Consider the following 25,462-nt stretch of genomic DNA (forward strand, 5'->3'; position numbering starts at 1 on the left):
AATCTCTCCAAGCCTCAGTTCTTAATCTGTCAAACTGCAAGAACGATATCCCAGCTTCCCCAGTGATGAAGATAAATCCATTGATGTGAAGATGTGAGGATAAAGTCAGCCCACTGAGATGACTTGAGAGGCGGTAGATAACAGAGCAGAGAATTTCACTGAGGGAAATGAGAAGGAGGGAAGGCCACACACCCGTTTGGCTGGCAGTGACTCCTCTCAGTCGCCACAGGGACATCGAGGGGCTGAAGAAGCGGATGTAGCTGCCAGGAGGTCATGAATCGACACATTGTCGGGCTTTTTGAAATTCTGCTTGTAATTTTAATCCCGGCTGTCATTTGCAAGCTTTCAAGATGGAATTGCAAAAGTGCAATTTGCAGTTTCATTTTAAAAAAGCATTTCACTTTCCTAACCGGAGGAAAGGGGTTCTGGGTACTGTAAATGTATCAAAGGTTTCCATTGGCAACTGCAACAGACTAGCATGCTACCAATTCAGCAGCTCACATGACTTGCCTCTCTGTAAAATGCTCATTTAGACCCTTAAGGAACACTAAAAATAACAATTTTTCTTTGTTTTGATCACTGGCAAATGGGTCACGAAGAAGTAATGAATATTTCAAAATGATGCTGTTTCCCTTTGTGATTTCACTGTCGTTTTTGCCACGGGGCTCCCACCTCACAGCAAATATCCAACATAAAATACTGCAGAATAATTGCAGATTTTTCCTGGGCCATGTGAAGTGGAGGTGTTTTTTTTGGGGGGGGGGAATAAAGTATTCTTGAATCGTGGCTGCATCTTTTAAAAGGGCACATTCTGGGATTCTTTCATTTGCCAAATGTGGGTACTTCAATTGCAGCGCCTGACTCATCAATCTGGTGTTTGGTTGCACCATGTCCCCATAACTGCCATTGGCTTCAGTGATTGCTCATCATTTTGATGAAAACAGGAGGAATGTAATCCAGCCCACAGCTATTCACATTCCAACTCCCATTGGAATGAGTGGGATTTAAGTGCATGTAATTGTGGGCTGAATGGACCGCAGCCAGAGTGGCTTATCGAGATAGTCTAATCATAGGTGCTGGCTTTTGTACAGTGAATATTTGAATCTTTTTTGGAGGGGCAGAGGGACATGAAGGGATGAAAGAGATGGCAGTAGGGGGCAGCAGTGGGATGTGTGTGTGTATAAAACAATGTAACAGGTTAGGTGCTAGGTGTGCCATTATATTTCTTTCGCCAGAAGACAGAGTGGCATTTGAACAATGAATATTTCACAATACTCACCCTCTTTCTTCCTAGGCTTTAGCGTGGGGCAGTGGGGAGGGCCAGCAGCTGCTGCTGCTTGTTCTATGTCTCCCCTTTTTTTATTCTGGTATTAGAGAAGAGGCAGGATGAAAGAAAGAAAGAAAGAAAGAAAGAAAGAAAGAAAGAAAGAAAGAAAGAAAGAAAGAAAGAGAAGGGGCCATTTTCTCTGTGGATGATAAAGGAGATGGAGGAAAGAGAGTGGGTTTGTGTATGTTTGTATTAAATGTCTATTCCACCTTGCCTCCAAGGAGCTCAAGATAGTGTACATCCTGCTCTTCCCGCCTTTTATCATCATAGCAACCCCTGTGAGATACGTTAGGCTGAAAGAAAGTGACTGGCCCCAAAATACCCAGTGACCTTCATGATGGGCACAATACTAGAGTGGCTCTTTCAGCTATTCTTAGACATTTCCTGTAATATTCTCTCCGGAAGACAGGTCAATAGTTGACCTTGGGTGTCTTGCCAGTGGAAGCCTTGGCCATACCCTTCAACTGTGCCAGGAAAAACAGGGGCATCCTATATTATTATTATTATTATTATTATTATTATTATTATTATTATTATTATTGCACAAGAGCATGGCAGCCATTTTGGACCCTGGAAAATGGCATCCCAGTTTTTCGCCTCATCCTGTTTGAGGCTATGCTTGTCCAGCCATTCTCTGCATTTTGGAACTGGGGCCTACTTCTGCTATTAATACTGCTAAATTTTTGATGTAATCACTTGACCTTTACTGTCCTTTTCATGTGGGGTTACAAAACCAGCCTTAAAGTGTTCAAAATATAAGGAATCATTATTCCTAGGCATGTATGAAGAGCTCTGAGTTATTTGGGTTGATCAATCACAGTTACCTCATGAAAAGCATGAGTACTAATACTAAAACTAAAGCAGCTCTTGACTTCTCAGCCACTTGTTGATTGTACTCCTGCTGGTTAGATATAAGAGAGTAGTATCAGCTGAATGTTCTCCCTTCCCCATGTGGTTCTGTTCACTCTGACGCGCTTGCCTTCTGTCTGAAGATGTGGCGCTGCAGTATTTGTATGGAAGAACCGGGAGGATGTTCTGAAGACTTCTAGTGTGCTTTGAGTGCTTTTGCTGGAAATTTGGAGGACACCCTCCAATTCTGCCTCCCTCAAAGCAGTCTCCGGTGCATCAGCCACACAGCTTCCTTCATTTTCAAGGTCACTAGCAAAGCATGTGCAGTCTTGGACATGACTGCAGAAGGGAGTACAGGTTGCCAGTTTCTACAGTAATTGGCAGTCAAGGCAGAGCTCCTTGGCTTCTACCTGCCAAATCCAAACCAGAACGTTACTGATCAGTGGTAAAAACTATTGCTAGTCTTCCCCTGACCTCTAGTGGCATTGTGTGAAAACAACAGAGCACAGATCCTGCCCTGATGCACATGAAGGAGGAACACTGATTTGGAAATTGTAGGTCAGAAATTGCGTGGCGAGTTCCCGCCCCCCACCAAGATAAATAAACACACGAGACACCATAATTAAGGTTAATTGGGCGAATTAGGCCACAACTTTATTGAATTCAGGAATGAGAGGCATTGGCTTAGGCATTGGTCCTATCGACTATCCATCTCCAGCCCATTTGCTGGAGACACGGGGAAGGGTTAACACTAATCGGGGGAGTCTCCCGCTGAGGCACGTCGACTAGGAGCTCCCCCGGGTCACCGCTCTGGGGCGTGCCTTTGGCCCTCACCTCCATAGGCTTCGGACAGGGCCATGCCCCCTGGAGTCCTTTAACGGACCACCCTTCGTTCACTGGGGGGAGGTGATGGCATTCCCCCCCCCACATCCTCTTAACCCTTTCTTACCAATGCCCACCGCCAATGTAGGTCAGAAATTATTAAATCTTCAGGATCCCTGCTTCACTATGCAATTCCTGTAGTGGCTGGACCATAATATACAAAAATAATTCAATGCAGGTGTATATATATCCTTTCCAGATCTATGTCTCATTTTTAACCCAAACATGCATTTGGGGAACTGTTTCTTAATCTTTTACCATATATTTGTATGGTGCTCCTCTACAACCCACCTTGGATCAGGGCTTGGACTCTCTGGTGTAGAGCTTTCCAAACTTTGCATGTTGGTGACACACTTTTTAGATGTGCATCATTTCACAAAACAGTCATTCTGTTTCACTAGCAAACCAGAGGTTAAATTAACCCTTTCCAGCCATGGAAGGAGCACGGGGAGCATTCGTGTGACACGCCTACACACTGCAGCCGACACACTAACGTGTCACAGCACACAGTTTGGAAAGCTCTGCTCTAGTGGGTCCAGACCTACCAGCTGAAGAGCAGTGTTTTAAAGTAAGGTGCCATGACATTTTAGAAATGAAGCATGCTTGTTTTGAAATCAGTCCCACTTCAATAAACATGCTTAGAACTGGGTTGCAAGAGCCTGCCTAGATTATCAGCAGCTTCATGTGATGGATTGTACCAACTGTGACTGCAGCTATGGAATCCACTATCTGAATGCTTTCCCACATTAAGAAACACAAAACCACTCTGAAGATACAAAGCTAGCATGTGAGGGAGAAGACGGTAGCATTGCATCCCATCTGATGTAGTAGTTTTGAAGGTGCATGGAGGGGCCTTTCCTGGGGGAAGCATCCAGACATTTGATATCCCCATTTCAGTCTGAACTACATGCATTGCATGCAGCTGGTGACCATGTTGCTTGGCAAGAACTTGGGCAACAAACAGAATGAGAATGTGATTAGTACAGTACATATAAACATGGGGTACACTGGAAGATCATTTCCTTTAGGAAGGTGAGTTCTTTTCTTATGGTTTTTTAAAATATTATGCTGATTATACAACTAATGCAGCAAGCTTCAAAATTAGATACTAACATTAAAATGAAGGAGAAGAGAATTTACATCCATTTGCACATGCATAGGTATCTAAAACAACAAAAACAAGGAACTTTAATAAATAGGAACAAAAATTAGAGGGAGTCTTTATACATTCCTCGTTCATAAATAATTGTTATATATTCCGATGCTGGTATTTACGAGATTTCTACCAGTATATGTGGTTGGATATCTTCTTGTGTATTATTACACCAATACATCACAAACATACTCCATTTTTTAGTAGATAGATATTAGCTTGTCAGCTCTCGCTTACACTGATTACCGTATATTAGTTAGTTTATCCATATTTACTAAATCCCATATACTCATAATCCACTTGTCCAATGTAGGGGCTTGGCATTGTTTTCCAGGAGGAGCAAATTGTCTTATGTGCAGCTATTAATACATAGGCTATTTCCATGGCTTCTTATAGGATGAAGTCCTTTACGTAGCCAAACAAAATGACTAGTGAGTTTGCTGACAGGTTGTAGCCCATGATAATTTTAAGAAGATTAGACTCATTGCCTGGCAAGAGGAAATGTGTCTCCAACACAAGTACTCTGTGTGCATTTCCCCAAGCTGGAATACCTGCCTGGGAACTATACTTTACTACTCAAAGAGCTACAGATCATCCTCACGGTACTCAGGATTCTTTGGGGGATGCCATGTGACTTAATTGTGCTTTAAATGTATGGTGTATATGCAGATTTAAACTTTCATTCTGAGGGCAGCTCCCATAAGGTTTCTTCTGATCTCAACACCTCTCTCTCTTTAAACATCATGAATGCAGGATAGCAGACAATGCTCTGATCAGAGGGAAAGGTAGGGTTTAGTGTGGTGCACTTAGGTAATTTTAGGACTTAATGGCCTTACACCTCAGTCCACCCCTCTTTAGATGGCACTTATTTCAACATGTGGTAAGTCAGCCTTGCTGCATTTGGAGCCCTCCTGCTCATTAGGGCCCAGAGTAGGGCGATGAATCTGTGCCCCAAAGTCCTGTCCAGAGACCACTACTAGTAAGGTGGCTCCCAATGAAATTCAGAAGCCTCACTACTGACAGCTTTAGCCAGATGTTGCCCACATGACCTTAAAGAAAACTCTCACTGCTACTCCTCGCTACCCCAAGCCACCAATTAGTTGACCACTGAGAGTGGCTGGTTGTTACTAAACATACTGTGAGGACTTTACACAGACCTGGAGGCACTATTCTTTAGCTGGACTTGTCCCATGTTTTCAATATTTCCTATTACCACCCTGTGGTAAACTTTGCCCCCAGCCACTCGCCCCTCCCTCACCTGTCTTTGCTCTCCGGCCAGATCAGGTTTCTTGAGCAGGGCTGGCAGGCAAGCTTACGTTATACAGAAACAGGACAAAATCATACCGGTAAGGCTGCCTCACTCCCTCTGTTCCGGGGAACCCAGAGCCACAACCCAGGGAGAAGGCTGTGCCCCGTTATTACTGGTTATCCCCACTCCACAAGTTGTATCCACAGACTTGCAGACAGAAATTCTACGGTAGAGCGTAACCAAGTGTAAGGCTAGGAATTAGCTTTTCCCCTGGAAAGGCACACAAACCAAAACAGTTTCTTATTTAAAAATTTATTTTAAAAGAACATGAGAAAACATGCTAAATTAGCAGTCACTTCTTTAGAAAGTTACAGACAAGAAAATAAAGACATTATAAAATCTAACTGGCTTACATACTCACAACTAAAGCACAAAGAGGATAGAGTCCTTTCAAAGTTCCGCATTCAGAGGCTTTCGCAGTTCTCCATCACAAAGGATGTAAGGACAGCTACTTAGATGGAACATCAGCAGCCGGGCGATTTGCGGATTGCAGAGCGCACTTTCTCAGCCATTTCCCAGATCTTTTATCCCCGATTTGCACATGGCGTCGGAACCCCCGAAACCAATCATAGCTCTTGATTATTTTTAAATTCTCCAATGACCGGCTTGCGGGCTAATCAATCTAACTTCTGGCAGCTGGGCCAATTAAGAACCCAGGGCCTAAATCAAAGGGGTCTCCTCCCTTCCGTGGGGCCTATGCAGATGCACATTCCCAGGCAATCAAGGCCAGATAACATCACTGAGGGAATACACATAACTTCGGACCCAGGTGTCAAACCTTCCATTAGATCAGGGGTTTCCTTTCCCATAATAAACCTTTCACACCTTGGATGCCTGTTAGTCTGGGGTTAAAGGGACAGAACTTATTTCCCATGGTTCTTGTGGCTTGTTGGTTACCCACAAGACCTCACTCTCGCTGCTTGACCAAGGAACAGCTTCTAAACAAACACTAACTTTACTACACACCCTGAGCTTGTCTTCTTAACTAATTCTGTTCCAAAACCTGTCCCAGGCTTCTAATGCTAATTGTGCATATATCTTTGATGAGGCATGCCTGTCTCCTTCTCTGTTTCCTTCTGTCCTGCTGAGGAAGCCACAGATCATAAATCTCCACTAAAATACATTCCTATATACCTGAAGGAACATCTCCACCCCCATCGTTCAACCCCGACACAGAGGTCTAGTTACAGAGAACCAGGCAGAGAGCCTTCTTGGTAGTGGCGCCCACCCTGTGGAATGCCTTCCCATCAGATGTCAAGGAAATAAACAACTATATGACATTTAGAAGACGTCTGAAGGCAGCCCTGTTTAGGGAAGTTTTTAATGACTGATGTTTTAATATATTTTCAATCTTTTGCTGGAAGCTGCCCAGAGTGGCTGGAGAGACCCAGCCAGATGGGTGGGGTAGAAATAAATTATTATTACTATTATTACTGTACCTTTGTGGATGAGAGCAGATTGCCTTGCCCAGAACTGGATCTTCCAAATTTGATAGTCTGCACCGATCGCATAGGAGAGATCTATACAATGGTATGCCCTTAAACCAGTTCAGAATGTGTTGTTGCTTTCATTCTCCAAGAAACGAAGAAATTTCACCACATACTTCAACACGCAGCGCTCAGAAGGTGCAGAAGGTAGTGTTTTTGCCAAGGTAGTTGGCAAAGAGATAGAGATGGGGTTGAGGACAATGGGAAGAGCTTGAGGGTTGGAGCTATGAGCACTTGGGGCCAAGAATTAACCACCCCTTATAATTATGAATATGAGATTTTGCAATTTAACCTTTTTTTGCATGTGGGTGGGGCAGGGGAGATCCATGCAGTGGTATTGAGTGGGTTGTATTGAAAGGTGCCCATATGGAAGCAGAAGATGTCTCCTGCTGTTTCACACCTAACCTGGAATGCTGCCTGAATTCCCTTCAGAAAGCTTGGAAGCAAATTCAAAGCCATTCTTCCATTTGTGCAAACTCCTGTGCCTTGGAAACATGAGAACCTGCTGATTATAGAACTGTGTGATTTCATCGGCTAATTCTTGCACAAGCCTTTACAAAACAATGCTAGAGGCTATTTCTGCTTATAACACTAAGTGTTACCTTCATAATTATAGCCAACGTGATTTCTCCCTGTTGCCCAAAACAATAAATCCCATAACTTGGGTGTGGTTCACAAGCAGCAGTTTTCCATATTTGACTTTTGTTCTCCTCTTAATAATCCCAAAATAAAATTCATTTGAATTATTTAAGGGCACACTGGTTCTTTTGGGCCTTACAGGCAGCGCGGGACGCGGGTGGCACTGTGGTCTAAACCACTGAGCCTCTTGGGCTTTGCCGATCAGAAGGTTGGCAGTTCGAATCCCCGTGACGGGATGAGCTCCCGTTGCTCTGCCCCAGCTCCAGCCAACCTAGCAGTTCAAAGGCACACCAGTGCAAATAGATAAATAGATACTGCTGCGGCAGGAAGGTAAATGGCATTTCCGTGCACTCTGGCTTCCGTCACAGTGTTCCGTTGTGCCAGAAGCAGTTTAGTTATGCTGGCCACATGACCCAGAAAGCTGTCTGTGGACAAACGCCAGCTCCCTCAGCCTGAAAGCGAGATGAGCACCACAACCACATAGTCACCTTTGACTGGACTTAACCATCCAGGGGTTCTTTACCTTTTTTACCTTACAGGCAGCAACAAACCTCCTGGAGTTTTGAATAGAAAACCAAGGAATGGTTAACACCTCCTTATCTTAACTGCTACATCAACATAATTGTAGGCATTGTGTTACAAAACAAGAGTGAAACCTCTTATTTAACAACACAATACTTTGAAGCCATTAAGCTTGGGACTCATGAAATCTGGGCCCTCAAAAAACATGTGTGGGGAGACTAAAAGTGTAGCATTACAGACCCCAAATATCTTGAGGAGATTTTGGTCCACCAGTATCACGAGGTAGGCTTTGAAATGATTAGTTTTGAAAAACACAGTACATTGGCTTTGCTTTTGCTTTGGTTTGTAGCTTTTGGCATACTCTCACAATGTATTTTAAACTTCCCCTCACAGCCACAAGGACTAGAGGCCTGAAATTCTCCATGCTGCACAAAAGATCTGTGGTTTCTGCACCACTACCAGCACCACTGACCTGTGGTTTACACTGTAGTTGCCTTGGTTTAAGTGATACAGTGATACCTCGGTTTAAGAACAGTCCTGTTTAAGAACGATTTGGTTTATGAACTTCACAAAACAGGAAGTAGTGTCCCGGTTTGAGAACTTTACCTAGGTCTAATAATGGAATCTGAACGGTGGAAGGGCAACAGCGGCAGAAGGCCTCATTAGGGAAAGCACGCCTCGGTTTAAGAATGGTTTTGGTTTAAGAACGGACTTCTGGAACAGATTAAGTTCATCAGCCGAGGTACCACTGTACTCTACATGTGGTGTAGCCTTTATATTCTGCTAGCTCCTGACATCGGTCCTCTGAATTACCCAGCCATGTGGTCGTGTCACCGCAGCCAGGCCATATTTGAAATCAAACTTGATGCAGCCAGGGGAAAAGAACAATATTCATACATGGGAGAAAGAAATCAATTCCAGCAAGACTCTTTGTTTCTGATAACGGGAACTGGATTATTGTCATTTTTGTCTTTAATATATCCCTACAGTTAGGAATAGTTGTATCAAAATATTTACAAAGACCACACACGAAACAAACTTCAAGAAACAGCAAGTACAATAGAAAGATGTAGCCACCAAATTACAAAAGTTGTACATGGGGGGGGGGAAGAATGTAACAAAAGAAAGAAGAAAAATACTGTTGATACTAAACTTGCAGCCTTGAATTTGTCTCTCCCCGTTTCATGTGACTGGAGTGGAGCAAGGCAGTGAGAGCCTCTTAACGTTCATAGTTTCCACGCATTATCCTAAGTGATCTAAATGGCAAGACCATTGCAACATTTAATTAGCTGAACTACTTCTCATGCCCTGGGAGATGTTATATGAGATGATGGCATGGGGGCGGGGAGTGAGGAATTAAAACCAACACAACAGAGAGAAGGCCCTTCTCCGATTCCATTCAGCTACGCAGAATCCTGTGTCTGGAGCACTGCTCTAAGTCATATGCAACATTTCTTGTGGGATATAAGGTCTGCTGCCGTGGGCATGGTTTACCGCAGAAAAGCAGCAAACAAATAAATGGGTGATAGTTAGTTTAAGGCTTTTCTAAGGTATACATTATAGTGCCAAGGCATGTCTGATATTATAAAACCCTATTCTAAAAAACAACCCTCAACCGTATTCTATGTGACAACCAAGAGAAAGTTGCCTATTGCCTATAGATGAAAAAAAATAAAAATCCAATTTGGTGCTTGGTCCCATGAGCCTAGGTTGAATGCCTCAAAAGATCTGACTGCAAGCAGACCTTTCAAACTTACTGCTTGTCGAATACACACATCACAGACCTAACCATTTGGTGGCAACATGGGGGCTCCATCTGATCTTCCTAGTGCAGCTGCGTTAAATAGGTAACACAGTGGGCTCTAATGGAAAGTCACACTCTAATGACATTCATCAGAGCCCTAATAACTTTATTCCACATAATTAAGGTCCTTGCCTGCCTTCCTCTCCCCTGTCCCACCTTCTGCCACCCACATTCACCCCTCTTTTCATTCCCTGCTGGTTGTTTCCCCTCTGATCTCCTCAGCAACAGCAAGTCTATTCCAGGGGAAATGGAAGTGTCTTTAAAAAAAAAAAGTAGCTTGCAGTGGTTTTAATGCTGGAATTTGGCTTTATGTCAGTCAACGCATGCCTATGTTGTATGTCATTTGCTTGTCAAGTAAAGGGAGGCAGGGTTCTGCCCCAGCGTCCCTGACATGCTCAGCCCTTGTCCCAGCACTACACCTTCCAGATTGAATGGGAATGTTCTCCCCAGTGGAAATCGCTGGGAAGCATATCATAGCTGCTAAAATTTAAGGAAGAAAGCTGCACCTTATAACTTTTCCAGATTTTCTGAAGTGAGGCAGAACCTCAAGGTCCTTTAAGATGGGATGCACGTGTTAGTTTCTGAGAAAAGAGATAAGATCTGGCTATTTGGTTCTTCAAGCACATTCCTGGTGTCAGGATCCGTGACAGTGGAAAGTCTATTGCTCAATCTCTCTCCCTCTCTCCCTGATTTATTTCTGTGATTGGGCACGTTAGGTGAGCAGTGTATGGATTCATGTCTTTGGGCAAACAGTTCTCATAGCAAAGCAACTTCGCATCCCCCCCACAAGCCCCCCATATTTCCAATCCGCCCTCCCAGTTTCTCCCCTGCTCCCCTCATTTCTTTCTGAGCACAAGATACAGAATCCCAACGATGAAACTGAAGCAGAAGCAGATCCAGGCAAGTATGAAGGAGTAGCCGTGGTGGTCTAGACTGCTTTTGAAGTATTGTGGAAATCGGGCCGTGTAGATGGAGACGGAGATCAGAATGAACAGCCCTGAGGAGGGAAAGAAAGAATAAACCTTTGGTCCATCCAAATGATCTCAAGTGACTCCTTTTCAACATCAATTCTGCTTCCAGCCCAAAGATCATCATGAATAGCACCCCCTGCCCCATGATTATCTCAGTAATTTACTTGGAGAGGCATGTACAGGAGGCACTTATGTACCAGGCACACAGCCAGCAAGGGAGCCCGGGTTCTGAGTTTTCATTTAATACAAAAAGTAAGTCTCTAGCCTTCATAGAAAGAAAGTTATGAGGCAAAATGTGCATGCACCCTTCTAACTGATTTCTGTGAAATGAGCCAGAATGAGTGCTCCTGCCTTGCAATACTTTTAGCTAAGTAGTGAAGTAGGTGCTGTGATTTATGTGTGAGTTGTTTAGTCAGCAGGAGACAGGAATACCTGAGGTTTTCCTATCCCCTTTTATTTCACTTTTCCTACTTCTGAATACTTTTCTAGTTCTTAGAATCTTTGTAGTTAGCACTTCCTTTCCCCCCAGCAAGACAGGATGCACTGATGTGGTTTAATCTAAGATCAGGTACTGTACTCCCTAGAAGTTCTTTCCTGGAAATACCAGCACACAGTAAGTGTGGGTGGATATTAAGTTGTTCCCTGTGGCATGGCAAATGCAAAAGGTGGAAACTTTGCAAAGAGGCTTGGACGTGTCTCCTGCTATGCAGTAGCTAAAGACAAGGCACTCGTTAAGAATTTACTGTATAGTTAACTGACAGAACAATGGTATTCCTTTCAACTCAGGAGTAAGTCTCTTTGTGTTTTAATTGTGCTTATTCCAAAGTAGATGAGTACAAGATTGTAGTCAAGTTTTGGGTTTAGGGTTGGCACTGGGGAAAAGAAGGGTTTTTATGCAGGCAGAAATTCCATAGGTTAAGCTTTTTCTAGTTTGAAATACAGGGGAAACTTCACCGGTTCAAATTTTGTTACATGGGCGGCCAGCAATTTAATTTTGGACGCTGTACCCCCAGGCAAAAGAGGACATAGATCAGGTCAAAATTTCCAAAGAACAAATTCCTTAAGCTTCCCTAATTGTAACCAACCTGAGCCCATGGGAAATAATTCACAATTCCTGTGAGAGCATAGCAAAACAAAGCAGCACATTCTGCATGTGCTCACTTACAGCAAACCAGCATAATGGCTCCTGTCATGTAGAAGCGCTTTCCTTTCTCCATCGTGAAGAGCTGCACCACAAACATGACCAGGGAGACAAAGGAAAAGATGATGGCGAGGATCATGAAGGCTTGCACTGCCTTGAGTGCATCTAGTGACACACGGAAGAGAGAGAAAAAGGCGTGAGCGTGAAGTCACAATCCTTGTCAAAATACATGACTGTTGTTTTAAACAGTGCACATTACTCAGATGAAAGTAAATGGACCCTTACTGAGGTCGTCTTCTTCAAAACGAAGATCCCCGCAAACCCCGTTTATACACTGAAGCCACAGGCCTGAGGAGTTTGTTACGCCCGATTGAGCCTGACCTGCCATCCAGACCTAAAAGCAAAACAGAAGAGAGGTGAATGTTTTTTATTGCTTCCCTTCAAGAAAAGCAGCTTGCCAGGCTAAATCTAGAAAGGAAAACATCGGCGAGTTGAGCAATGCCCTTCTAGAAGTGTAACTATTCACAAGGTATTGTAATTTATATTATTATTATATCCAAAAAGGGTTGCCTCTTTTTTGTTTTTCGCAACAAAAAGGTTTCTGAGTTATACTGCCAGAAATCTGACATCAGTGTACAACATGGAAAATGTGCATACATGTATGAACTTTTGCTCATTCAAACTGTTTGTGACAGGGGCGGGGGAATTGTTCACTCAAATTCAGAGGTGTACCTAGGCTCCCTTGCATACTTGGCAAGGAGCTGCATCAGCACCTCTGAAGCCAGGAGAGATCATGGACCAGAAATGGAAAAGTTTGCTTTTTTCACCTTTCACGCTCCACTAGCGACTTCATCCACAGCCATTGAGGTCAGGTGTGCTCTGCTCCACCTCCCCTCCTCCTCCTCCTCCTCAATTGGTCCATCTATCTGCCTGTCTGCCTCCCTCACACCGCTCACTGATTTCCCTTCTGCCCCTTCCCTCCCCTTTTCCTCCTCCTGTAACTCTCACCTGCTCTCTTCATATTTCTTCCCTCCAAGCACCACTGGGTTTCCACTCACAATTCTAATAGCACCACTGGTCGACTGGGGAGGAGATCCCACACGGCTACTGCAATGACCCATGCCAGTGACCCAAAATACTCCACCAAGATGCCCAGAGGAGCCTGCATACCTCACCCAGAGAAGCATGCCAGGGAGTGTGGGGATGGGTGGCCTTGCACTTGTGCCCTTGCCAGGCGCCAACCTAGCCAACCCCTAGGTACATTCTGCTCAAATACTGATGTGAAGTTAAGCACACAAAAAAAATCACAAAAGTAGAGTCAATAATATGAGCAGAATAGAAATTTTTAATATAGTAGCAAACACACAGGAAAATAATAATAAAAAGCAGAGTTCCGTGGGTCAGAAATGATGGAGATGTAGCCAAATACTTTGCTAGGAGGAAAAGTAAGATGTGGCTTTCAGCCGATTGGTGTGAGATTCAAAAAGGCTTGGGAAATATTATTGGACTCCAACTCCCATCATCAGTCCCAGCCAAAATAGCCAATGATCAGGAAAGATGGGAGATGAAAAAAGCAACATCTGTAGATGACCACATATTAGCCCACCCTCCCCACCCCCCACTCTAGGAATGATTACTCAGAAGCTCTGAGAAGATCATTTGGCACATCTCATGAACAGTCCTCCAAATGAATCATCTGTATGATGCCGGCTTGGACAGAAGTTTTTATTATTTGTGATGGATTGTTATTGTTCTGCGATGAATTTTTTATTGAAAGCCCCTTGGGATAATTTAATAGAAAAGCAGTATATAAATATTTTAAATAAATGCATAAATAATAAAGAAGTCTCTGGAAATTATGCCGCAGCATGAGGGTTATGATCTGAATCCATGAGACGTGCCATTCCATAATCTGTTGGCAGATGTGTGTGATTTTGAAAAGGTGATGGGTGGATGACCTTTTTCAGAGGCTGTTGCTTAAGTGCTCCTTATGACTTGCTTTTGTCCGAGGTGGCTGTTGGGGAACTCTTGCAACTAGCAAGCTGAAAATCGATCCTTTTGTTCTGTTTATCTTTGAATGGCAGCCTTCAGCTTTTTCAGACCCAGATCTACTTGGAAGCCAAACATACATTTGGGCATTGGTATAGGGGAAAAGGGGTTGCAGTGGGTGCAACCCGCCCTGGGTGTCATCCCTGAGGGGGGGTGACATCACTGCACGCACCCCCCTGGCACGCACCCTGCCCCCACGGGCAGCTAGCCCCGCCGCAAGGTGCACAGCATGTGTGCCACTTCGGGTGCCAGAGCAGCTATCTCCGCCTCTGCATCTGGGGACCTATTTCTTCATTTATTTATTTTACCATATATTTATATGGTGGTGATACTGGTGGTGCTGTGATTCACCAATGTCTCAGATCATTTCTGGAGATGGGCATCTATCTCTTGGAATCACTCTAGATGTGCTGCATGGTTCAATGGATGTGGGCTCCCATTGGATCACACTTTTGACAAGGCCCTTAAACAGTCCTTGTAGCTGGTTATCCATGATGTATATAAGGGTATCCCAGCATTCTTCCCAAGTTCAGTGCCTTGCTGAAAGGGCAAGAAGCTGCTTCTGAAAAGGTAATCATTTTCTGGGAGTGACTATAATCTTCCCAAGCCTCTCTCTGGGCAGTACACAGACCACAGACGTCTGTTCCCTCGGATCTCCGCTGAGACAGGAATTGTGCCAAACTCTGGAACAACAGAGTGCTGAGAAAACTCGCTGCGGTTTCCTGATCTCTTTGGCTTCAGGAGGCCTTTCCTGTTGTTGTTCAATGTTTCCCAATGGCTTGTTTTTTCAAAATAAATAAATGGCAGCCCGTTCTCAGACAGGACTATCCAGCAGGGGTCATCATAAACTAAAGCAAAGGAGCAGCTCTAGGTTAGCTTGAGCAGCCAAGAGCAGAATGCAGAAGGGCCTTTGCATTCTCATGACTAGTCAGTGGTACCAGCTACTCCAAGTTAACTCTGAAATCAGCCCCAGCAGATCCAGTGGGGTTTACTTTGTAGTTAGCAGGCTTACTAATTCAGGACTGGGTGTAAGTCATTTAAACCACCAGTCTTCTCTAGACCAGTGTTTCCCAACCACTGTTCCGCGGCACACTAGTGTGCCGCGAGATGTTGCCTGGTGTGCCGCGAGATGTTGCCTGGAGGGAGGCGGGCGAGTCGGGCGGCGAGAGGCGGGGCGACGGCGGCGAGGAGAGGCCACCCAGTGCGGGGCTCTCGCCGTCTGCCTGCCTGGCTGCCTGCGAGCTCGGCGGGCAGCGCCTCCGTCCGCAGCGCCCGCCTCGCGGCTCTCATTCCCTGCCCCTGCCAAAGCTCACCCAGCCAAGTCGCGCTCTCCTTCCTGCCTCGCTTTGCTGCGTCCTCCCCCCCCCCACCCCCAAAGCTTGGAGGTTCCCCGGCAAGGGGGAGGGAAAAAAATTGAAACTTACACTTTCGTGCGTCCCTCCCGGCGTGACGCTGCGCGCTGACGTCACGGGGCTGTAATGGTGGTGTGCCTCGAGATTTTTTTCATCAAACAAGTGTGCCTTTGCCCAAAAAAGGTTGGGAAACACTGCTCTAGACCATGTTCAACTGAGTCACCCTGGAGACATGGAAGGGCCTCGTATAAATTTCTGCTTTTCTGATCCCAGATAAGCTTTTCAAATCCTTCACCAAAATTCCTAAAATGACACATACTTCCTGCATGCCCAAGGATTGCTTAATTGCAAAGGAAATTAGAGGGCAGGATTTATACCCCTTGATTGCTTATTTTGTGAAGACTGTGCTTATCATTCTATTTGCTACTGACATTTGTCTAATTAAGATCACGAGTTGCCTCGTAGTCCACAAGCTGCTTTGGGTCATTTTCAAATAGGTATCTAAAGTGTGTGACATAGACTGACCACAGTGGAGATTACTATACTCTGGAGCTAATCTTCCAACAATAGACTATCAACAGTATTGTAACTTGATTGAAGTAATCACAATTGTCTGCAATGGCAATAGAAATGATACTGGGAATTTCGCCCCCAAGGAAAACCTGTTTGATGATGCACATCTGCTATTTATTGACCAATGGTGCGGGGTGGACATCACACCATATATAGGGCTTAGTTTGTCCATTCATTTTATGGGCTCACTTCTTTTGATCTGTGCAGCAAGTTGATGAAGATGAAGCGTTTTGGTACTAAAACTGGTCCAAAAACGTAGGTCTTGGTCTTTGACTGTAAGGGCCTGCTCACATACCCAGCAGGGATGGTGGCAGCGGCGGACCCTCCAAGTTTCCCTATTTTCCAGGGATGTCCCTGATTTAGAGAAGCCATCCCAGTTTCTGATTTCATCCTAGAACGTCCCGCTTTTCCTTAGGATGTCCCTATTTTCATTGGAGAAATGTTGGAGGGTATGGAGTTATCTGAACCCTGAGCCATCTGAGGGCAATCCTGTATAGGGAAGGTTTTATAAACATTTAATGTTTTATTATGCTTTTATATATGTTGGAAGGTGGCCAGAGTGGCTGGGGCAACCGAGTAAGATGTGTGGGGTATAAATATTAAAATTATCTTTATGGCATGGCATATCCCTATTTTCATTGGAGAAATGCAGTTGCAGGCAAAACCTTGACTTCCAGCCCATGCTGGTTTGTCCTAAGCATCTACCACCACACACATGTTGAAGATGCTGCCACTCAGATAGACATGAGAGAATCAGTTTGTTCTTGGTCTGTTTCACTTTCTTATGCACCGCCCCCCCATAAGTCTCTTCTGTTTTTGTATTAATCTTTTTTTGGGTTTTTTAAAAAAGGAAATATGCACAAACAAATTCCATTTAAATGTATTTCCCCTTCAAACATGCATTTTAAAACATATTTTGATTGGGGAACAGGATTGAGCCAAGAGGAACAACTTGGGTAGCGTGAAAGCCAATGAATATCTATGTTTCTGTCCATTCAGAAGATACTGATTGCATTGGAATTTGCAAAAATCAAATTCCTTAAGAGTCCTTCTGCTTAACCACAAATGTGCCAAGGGGTGTGCCTCCTAAAAGCCAAAGTGCTTATGCGGCAGCTGAAAAGGCAAGGAAGGTGAGAGTGTGTTAGCTCAGCAATTGAAGGGAAGAGGATGCAGTTGTTTTATTAAAGCCCAACGCAGACACTCTTCTTTCCAGGCACTTAAACCAGTTTCTCCAGAGGAACTGCTTAGGCAGCCTTAAACATTAGCTGGTAAAGCAATGATGCCCATAAGTTAGAAAGAACATCAGAGAGTGTATAGGAATATTTAAGCAGTTCCAACTTTACCTGTGCAAGTAATAATTTCTTGACTAGAAACAGAATAAATCAGCTTGCTCCCAGCAGCTTGAAGCCAAGGGCAGCCTTGGCTACCCCTCTTCCTTTCCCTATTGATGTCACCTGGTGCCCCCCAAATGCTTTGCTGGCAAGGGCAGATTGAAGTTGTAGGCCCAAACATCAGGGGTCACCAAGTTGGGAAAGGCTGGTCTAGACCTCATGGAGAGATGAACAAATCACTGGGCCTGAATGGCACCCACCCAAGAGTTCTGCTAAAATCAGCCTCCATCCATGAGAAAAGGAAAATGGCCCACTTAATGCCAAATTTGAAAAAAAAAGAGACAAATTATCCGCATTTAATGTCACTTCAGCCTGTGGCAAATTTAGGTTGATCAGGGGAGGATGGGTAGACTGAAGGACTTCCCTTTGGGGCAGGAGGTAGGGCACAGCTTTGAACAAGATGCTTTGTAGTCCTGTCTACTATGCGGCGCTTGAAACTCTCCATTCTCCATGTGTCTTTGTGGGTTTTTGCAAAGAGGCACGATTGCTTGCTTTCCTGAAAAGCTCGGCCTTTCATGTTGCATTTGCTTATTATAGCTCACACTTCAGAGTGTCTAAGGAAATCTGAGTCAACCAAACCTTTGACTGTTAGCATCTTCAAAGTATCGGATAGCTGCATGTATGCAGGTAATAGACTTGCAGATATATTTTACAATCTGTTCTACTGGATTTGCAGACAATTCTCATTCATGGCACAACATCGTCTTTGATCTGAAAGCATCAGTTGCTGGATACAGCTAGCAGGAGCACACATGTTGGCATAAACCATTCCCTACCTATTCGTAGGGAAAATCCTGTTGATCTGTGCAACAAGCCAAACATATATTCCTGATATTCTATTAATCATCTATTACTTTGTGTATGTCTTGGATGTAGGCAGGACTGATAAATAATGAACTGAAGCATCTAAAATGCTTCAGCCCAATCAGTTAAATAGCACACGTTTTGTTTTTTGAAAGGGGATGTTCTGTAATAACATTTGAGGTGGATTTAGCTGTTCTGCTTTGAGAGTTTGGTGAAGACAAGAGTAGCCCTCTTCAGCTGCTATACTCTTTATTCTGGACTCTGCACTGTATGTGAGCACAGCCTTATGATGCAGTTTCTCCCCTTAACATCAGCACATGCAGCTTAAATGTTTGGAAGGAAGGAGGGAGCTTCCACGTCTGCAGGCTCCTCACAGTCTAGATCAGGGGTCAGCAAACTTTTTCAGCAGGGGGCCAGTCCATTGTCCCTCAGACCTTGTGGGGGACCGGACTATATTTTGGAAAAAAATATATATAACGAATTCCTATGCCCCACAAATAACCCAGAGATGCATTTTAAATAAAAGGACACATTCTACTCATGTAAAAACATTCTGATTCCTGGACCATTGGCGGGCTGGATTTAGAAGGCGATTGGGCCAGATCCGGGCCCCGGGCCTTGGTTTGCCTACCCATGTTCTAGATCCTTGAGCAATTGGGCTTACGAATCTTATGGAAGTCTATACATGCAAAGCTTCTCTCTCTTCCTCTGTAAAGGTCAATGCCAGGGGGAAGGGGGACTTGTGTGTTCTCCGTAGCCATAAGCTTAATGCCTGAAGAGACCATCCATGGATATGCTGCCCTGTTGCCCTGCCAAGAGGTATGCATGTTCCCCATATCTACTTGTGTCCACTAGGGAGCAGTACCATAATGAAACAATCATTCTAAGCAGAGAACAAATATTGGTTACAGCTTGTGGTTTGCTTGGGAGTGAAACTAACCAACCACAAGCTCAGGTTCACAAGTAATGCAAACCATAGCTTAACTCTTAGTAGTGTGGCAGCTCCAGGAGCAAGGGAAGAGCTAAGCTTTGCTTCATTTACTGTGCAACAGCCCACTTCCACGGTAAGCCAGTTTGATCTAGCATTACATGTGAGGAAAGCCACTGAGTAAATGCTATAGGGGAATGTCCAAAATCTGCTCAGTGTCAAACCAAATCAACATTCAGGGCCTGAGAACTGAAGTGTTTTTGGACACCCACAAAATGCATCTGGGTTTGTCTGCACCCACATTCATATGATAGAAATCACAAATGTTGACACACATTGCAGCATATATAGCTATCTATCTAAGGTGGATTAAATTTTAATAGATAATTTTGCTTATTTTTGTTATTTCTACTTGTTTTATGCTTTATTAATTTGTTTTATTAATTTTTAATTATTATTATTTAAAACATAAACTGTTTCCTTTTCTGCTGCCTCTCTTGATGTGCAGTTGAAAAATCAGAGAGACCCTGTAATCTTGTTAAGAGTGGGTTATAGCATTCTGGTTTGGGCAGGTGGGGATCAGTCTAGATTTCTATTACAAATCAATCACAGCGTTGAATAATACCCTCTAACTTCCTCTTGTAAGTGGCTTTGCCCAAACACTTCATGAGAATATTTTCTAATTCCAGAAACAGACGAGTATGGAAATACTGTATAATTATATAGCAGACTGTCTGGCAGGTGGGATGGTAAAACACCTCAAAGCGATTATGTGCTAATTCCACTCACTCAACTGGTTTTTGAGTGGGGTGTGCCCGGGTGTTTCTCACTTCAGGACAGGAGTGTGAAAACACCACCATTTCATGCCTTTAGGCAGCCTTGAATGGCTGGTTTGTTTCAGTTGACAAATAGATAATGTCCCTCCATTTCTCAGGGTGCGACTTGTTGCAATAGGTTTCAAGGGCTAGTTATGCAAATAGAGGCACCTTAAGCCATATAAAATGCAAGGAAACTTTCTGACATTTTTTCTGGAGGTGATTTGCCTTCTGTAGCTATATCAGCACAAAAGCCTATTGTTAGCCTCACCGAATTAGCCCTTATCATAGGTGGTTGACTTGGATGGGACCAAGGAGATAGAAGCATAGAATCTTTGAGTTGGAAGGGACTCTAAGAATCATCTAGTTCTAGTCCACCCCCCTGCAATGCAGGAATATGGAGCTGCTCCTAACGGGGATCAAACCTGCAACCTTTTAGTCCGGTCCCATGTATGATCTGCAATACAGTGAAAGAAGGGCCTTGCCTGCCCCACCTGCTGTGGGTCTGTTGTCAAACAGCATCTGCTGTTAGGAAGATTCTCCTAACGTTTAGCTGAAATCTGCTTCTGCCCCATAGATTCCAGGCCTATCCTCTGGGGTGTGCCTCCAAAGAATGGCCAGCACTTTCAGCATGAGAGCCTTTGATGCTTTTGTTCCCTTATTCTGTGTCAGACTGGAGGAGATCAAAAGGCCCTGTCCATGTTGCCCAAGGAACGGCCATTGGGGAAGTCTTGCTTGCTACTTACATTGGCAATGGTGGAGACAAAGAGCATGATGACCGTGGCAATGTGGACCACAAAAATACCAGCCAGTAGTACCAACATCTTGGCTCCTCACGGCAAGGGTCTCTCCAACGCAGAGAAGTCTACTGGGGAGAAAACAGAAAGACAGCAGCATATGAAACCGGTGCTGAATCAAAAGAACATTGTTTTTTAAAAAATCACTGTGTATCTTCAAGAAATGAAAGGTAGTGACAAAATCAACACCTTGGTTCTGCAAATGCGAGCAAATCCTCTGTTTAATTACCCTGAAATGCTATTGAGGCACTGTAAGTACTGCAGCTCGTTTTTCAGGAAATTAAAAGCCGGTTTGTGGAGAAACGAGGGATGTGTAGAAAATTAGATTGAATGCGTTTACAGCTTCAAAGAAAGTTTATAGGTATGAGAATTTTTAAAAGAAAAGATACACTTTTGAAATTACATGTTACCCCACCCTCCTTCTAAGGAGCTCAGGGTAGCTATGTGGTGTTCTCCCCCCATTTTATTCTCACCACAAGACCCTGCTCCACCATGATCTCCTGGTACTTCATATCTCAGCTTTGTGCTCCAAGCAAAAGGGTAAATGTCAGAGTCAAGAAGGGAAATTTGCTTGTCACATCCCTCAAAACATCCTTAAGCACATCACGTGTCTAGATGTTACATGGAGATGCCAAGATTGGATCTCCCAACATTATTTTCTTATTCTAAATGCATACAAGAGAAGGGGCAGTTTGGATCAGGGGTTATCCTGGCCCTAACACAATCTCATCATCACCCAACTTCGCTACTTGCTATCATCCATGGAGAGGAAAATATACAGGCACCCATATTGTGCCTGCATGTTTTCCCTTCTACAACCAATTAATTCAAGGGAGTGGCCTATCCTTGTATTACATCAGGACATCCAGTTATGGGCTTCCCATGTTTCATGCAGTTTGCTCTACAATTTGGCTATGTGTTGTTTATTTATTAATTTGTCTGTTTCAGATTTGTGTCTTGCCTTTCCCACCAAATGGTGTTCCAAACAGCTCACAGAAACAAGATGCACTTCAAAATACATGATAGCAAATGAAAAACATTCATAAAAGGTAGGTAAAGCACATCAGTTAAAGCAAAACTGATAAAAAAAAACCACGTTCAATTGCAACATATTTACAATGGCCATAAAAACCTATGAGTTCAAAGGCCCGTATGAATAAAAACATTTTTGCCTGCTGACAGAAGGTCATCAGAGAAGGAATGATATGGGCCTCCCTTGGCATGACGTTACAGAACCTGGGAGCAGTAACCAAGAAGGCCCTCTCTTGAACTGCTCCTGAACATGTGAGTCATCACATGCTCCCTATCACATGCTCTGGTCAATAGTCTGGCCATATCTCTGCAAAAGTCTCCTCGCCACCGCTGAATCTGGACATCCAGGACCAAATCCAGCCAAGCACCCAAATGGCAAACCTGAGACTTCAGGGGGAGGTTAGCTAAGTTGCTGAATGCCTCCAAATACCAGTTCCAAGAGGTGATGTGGGATTCAGTAGATTGTGGTATAACAAGGGCCTGGATATGTCTGATAGTGGGCCTGCTAAACAGTTTCTTGAAAAACCCAAGACCATACAATCTTCTGGTATCTCAGTCTTCTGTCTGTAAAATGGAAATAATAAGAGTTTGCTATTCTGTAGCTATGCTGTGAGTAAAAGGATATCTGTCAGTCAGAGACTGCAGTGATATGCAGCAAGGGCATGGGATTTCCCCTGTGCAAAGCATCATTGAATACAGCAGGAACTTTGCAAGAGCACAGTCATGCTGTGCCACTTTCCTGGAGGATTTCAGTAAAATGGACTCTGATAATGGCAGCAGCAGTGAGTCATAGGAAACATGCAGACATTGCCATGATCTGACATTGAGAGATGCAGGGCGGGGGGGGGGGACTTGTTGGATTAGGGTTTTCCTTCCTAATGAAGCAGCTGATTCATTGACAAGTTTTGTGCCTTCACCTAGTAACAATTTCCATTTTTGACTGCTAGCTTTTCTTGAATTGTGTAACCAAGTGCCTGTTTGTACAGTAACTGCGTTTTTGGACACCAAGTCCAATTCTCCCTCTTGCACTGTGAAGTGGTACAGTCCAGGAGAAGCACAGCCACTTGATTCTGTTGCTTGCATAAGCTGGCCCTAAGTTGCCAGGGTTGTGGCTGGCATCCCCATCAGCTGTGTGCTAGACGGTTTTCAGGCCACACGCAATGGCATTTAGGAAGGCTTGTTGTTGGGAGGGAGGGATCAATGAGATTACTGTAGTAGTTCCTGCAGAAGAACAAGTCATGCTTTGAAACATGGGACCCACCCAACCCTTTCTAATACAGTGACCTTGCCTCAGTACATTTCTGAAGAAAGCCACCATTTATTTGCAATTAAGTTGATTCATTTTCCCATTCTTTCCTGTCTGTGCAACAAGCTCTGATTAACCGAGGGATTTCTCAGTGGGGCCGACTATTTTTGTTTGGGGCGGGGGGGAACCTTTAATGTCTTCTTAGTCACTCATCGTTGCTGAGAAATAGAAGCAGCTGCTGAGCTTTTCTTGAGAAATCATTGATAGCCCTTCTCAGAATTCCTTTTTACTAAAGGACGCCTGCTTTGGTTCTCCTTGTGCCTCTTATACCTGAGCTAATTCTTTAGCCCTAAATATTCCCTCCACCTCACCCCAAAGAAGTAGGTCATACTGGTTTCTGAATAGCTTTTCACCTGCATCACTCAAAGTGGCAACACTGATGTAGGACATCACATCAACAGGCAGAGGGTTGCCATGTTAATTCCTATTATGTCCAGGGCCCTTGGGTACCCTTTGTGGGATCACTGCCACTGGAGCTCAGGCCACCCCCTATCAGGAGCAATTTCTGCATGCAATGCATTAGTGTCCTAAGAACATAGGAACAGCCCAGCTGAATAGCCGACCATTCTGTTAACACAGTGGCCAACCGGATTCCCAACAGAAGCCCCAGACAGTATCTTCTATTTCATTGGAACTGCTTGCCCACTCTAGATGTGAAGATTTCTCAGCACCTCAGGGCATATTGTCCAAGTGCCACCATTAGGACAATGGTGATGCTCCCACACCAAGTCCCTTCACAACCTGTTAGTGACTCTGCTAACAAAACTGAAGTAGATGGACCCATAGCCTTGCTTGCTATAAAGGCAGCTTCCTTCTGCAAATCACTCGGTGATCTGACAGTAGATGCTGATCTGCCCACCTCCTGGTCTAACTCATTGGTGAGATCCAAGCAAGGTTGTCTGCCAGCAGTGCAATCTGATGCATTTCTACTCTGAAGGAAGCCGTCCCATGATTCCACTGGGACTTATTCCTTGGTAAGTGTGTCTAAGACTGCAGCCAACGTCAGTGCAGAGTTCTCAGGGTTTATTGGATTCATCCAGGGGCATGGTCCAGCAGCCAGTTATCAGGAAGAAATGCAGTGGGAGATTAGAAAGGGGGGAGTGGAGACAATATAACAGCACAGCTTCCCTGTAATGATGCATTCCACGGACGTCTTAACCACAGGCCTCTGCAGAGTCACATGTGTTACTCATTTATTCTACCTTCCCCTCTCCCTCCTCTCCATCTAATTGCAGTCTTGTGTGCGAGAGAGACAGCAGCTTTTTAAAATTATTGGGTCTTTCTTGGAACAAAATGGTACTGTTTCCCTCCATTTTTACCAGGCCTGTCAAACTTTACTAGCTCCTTACCACTTATCCTGCACCAGGATCAACAAATAGCCAGCACAAATGCTCAGAATTAACCAAATGAGTTGCACACAGGTCCGGGCAGGGAGGCGTTTCTTCTCCTTTCGGTTCTGTCTCAAAGCATTTCTTCCGTGATCACAAGGAAGGTCCCGCTGAATCTGACCAAAGGCACAGCTAATCCAGCATTCTGCGCCTCACAGTGGACAGCCAGATTCCTACGAGAAGCCTTGGGAAGCCTTCGAGCAAGACAGGAGCACGGCAGCACTCTCCTTCTTGTGATTCCCAGCAATTTGTGTTAAAAGATACTGGTTCTGACCCAGGAGCACACAGCCACCAGGATTAGCAGCCACTGGTAGCCTGATCTTCCATGCATTTCTCAAACTCCCTCTTAAAGCTGTCCAAGATGAAACATTTCCTGGTGTGCACAAGCCTCGCCCTTTCCTGCTGCCTCTTACCCCTCTAGGGCCTCATCCTTGCTTCCACTTTGCCTTTAGCTTTCCACTTCACTTTTGTTCTCTCTGCAAGGAAGCCTTCCAGACAAAAACCTCTGCATTCCATGCAAGGCTTTGCAATAAGAGGTGGACTTGTGGTGACGGTGAGAGAATCTTTCTCCCCATAAAATCTAACTACAGGGGCATCCTTGTATTGTCAATCTGTCAGCCATAACTAAGAGAGTCCCTCTGACCGCACACAGAGTCCTTGGGTGCTTCCAGAGAGGTGTTTTTCTATGGGATCAATGTGCCACACGCATGTGTGCTTTTGGAAGCATCCATGCAACATTGTTGTCATCTGCATTTCCTCCCCATTTAACCCAGATTTACCTTTTGAATGAGAAATTGGAAAGGTTTTTAAAAAGCCACTTATTGCCAACGACTCTTTTGCAATATCTGAATGACCCGTTTACAGTATTAAGCCCCCATAAGACTCCATGAGCACCCCTCGTCTCAGGCAATTTCATGGTTTGCTGCTGTTTGCTGGATATCCA

General features: G+C 44.3%; 2 protein-coding genes across 5 annotated transcripts in view; one reads left to right on the plus strand and one right to left on the minus strand.

Moving 5' to 3' along the window:
- GSG1 (germ cell associated 1) overlaps window positions 1–25,462 on the plus strand; it is a 114,070-nt gene that overhangs the window by 20,112 nt on the left and 68,496 nt on the right. The window contains exon 2 of one of the 3 annotated variants that reach the window (XM_081209572.1): window positions 21,742–21,842. The exons of the other annotated variants lie outside the window; for them this stretch is intronic. The gene's annotated coding sequence lies outside the window, so the exon portion shown is untranslated. The remainder of the gene's footprint in view (window positions 1–21,741; window positions 21,843–25,462) is intronic. 3 annotated transcript variants of the gene reach the window in all.
- The window catches only part of EMP1 (epithelial membrane protein 1), a 29,511-nt gene continuing 14,285 nt past the window's right edge, over window positions 10,237–25,462 (minus strand). Inside the window, exons 2-5 of one of the 2 annotated variants that reach the window (XM_081209601.1) lie at window positions 20,743–20,861; window positions 12,370–12,478; window positions 12,109–12,249; window positions 10,237–10,969 (exon numbers count right to left, since the gene is read on the minus strand). In XM_081209601.1, the coding sequence (XP_081065727.1) occupies window positions 10,809–10,969; window positions 12,109–12,249; window positions 12,370–12,478; window positions 20,743–20,820 (489 nt within the window). In that variant the 5' untranslated portion in view covers window positions 20,821–20,861 and the 3' untranslated portion in view covers window positions 10,237–10,808. Of the gene's footprint in view, window positions 10,970–12,108; window positions 12,250–12,369; window positions 12,479–20,742; window positions 20,865–25,462 lie in introns of both variants that reach the window. The other variant, XM_081209600.1, reaches the window with a different exon arrangement.

Source organism: Podarcis bocagei (genome assembly GCF_964188305.1).
Source record: "Podarcis bocagei genome assembly, chromosome: 10".
Taxonomy (NCBI): Eukaryota; Metazoa; Chordata; class Lepidosauria; order Squamata; family Lacertidae; genus Podarcis; species Podarcis bocagei.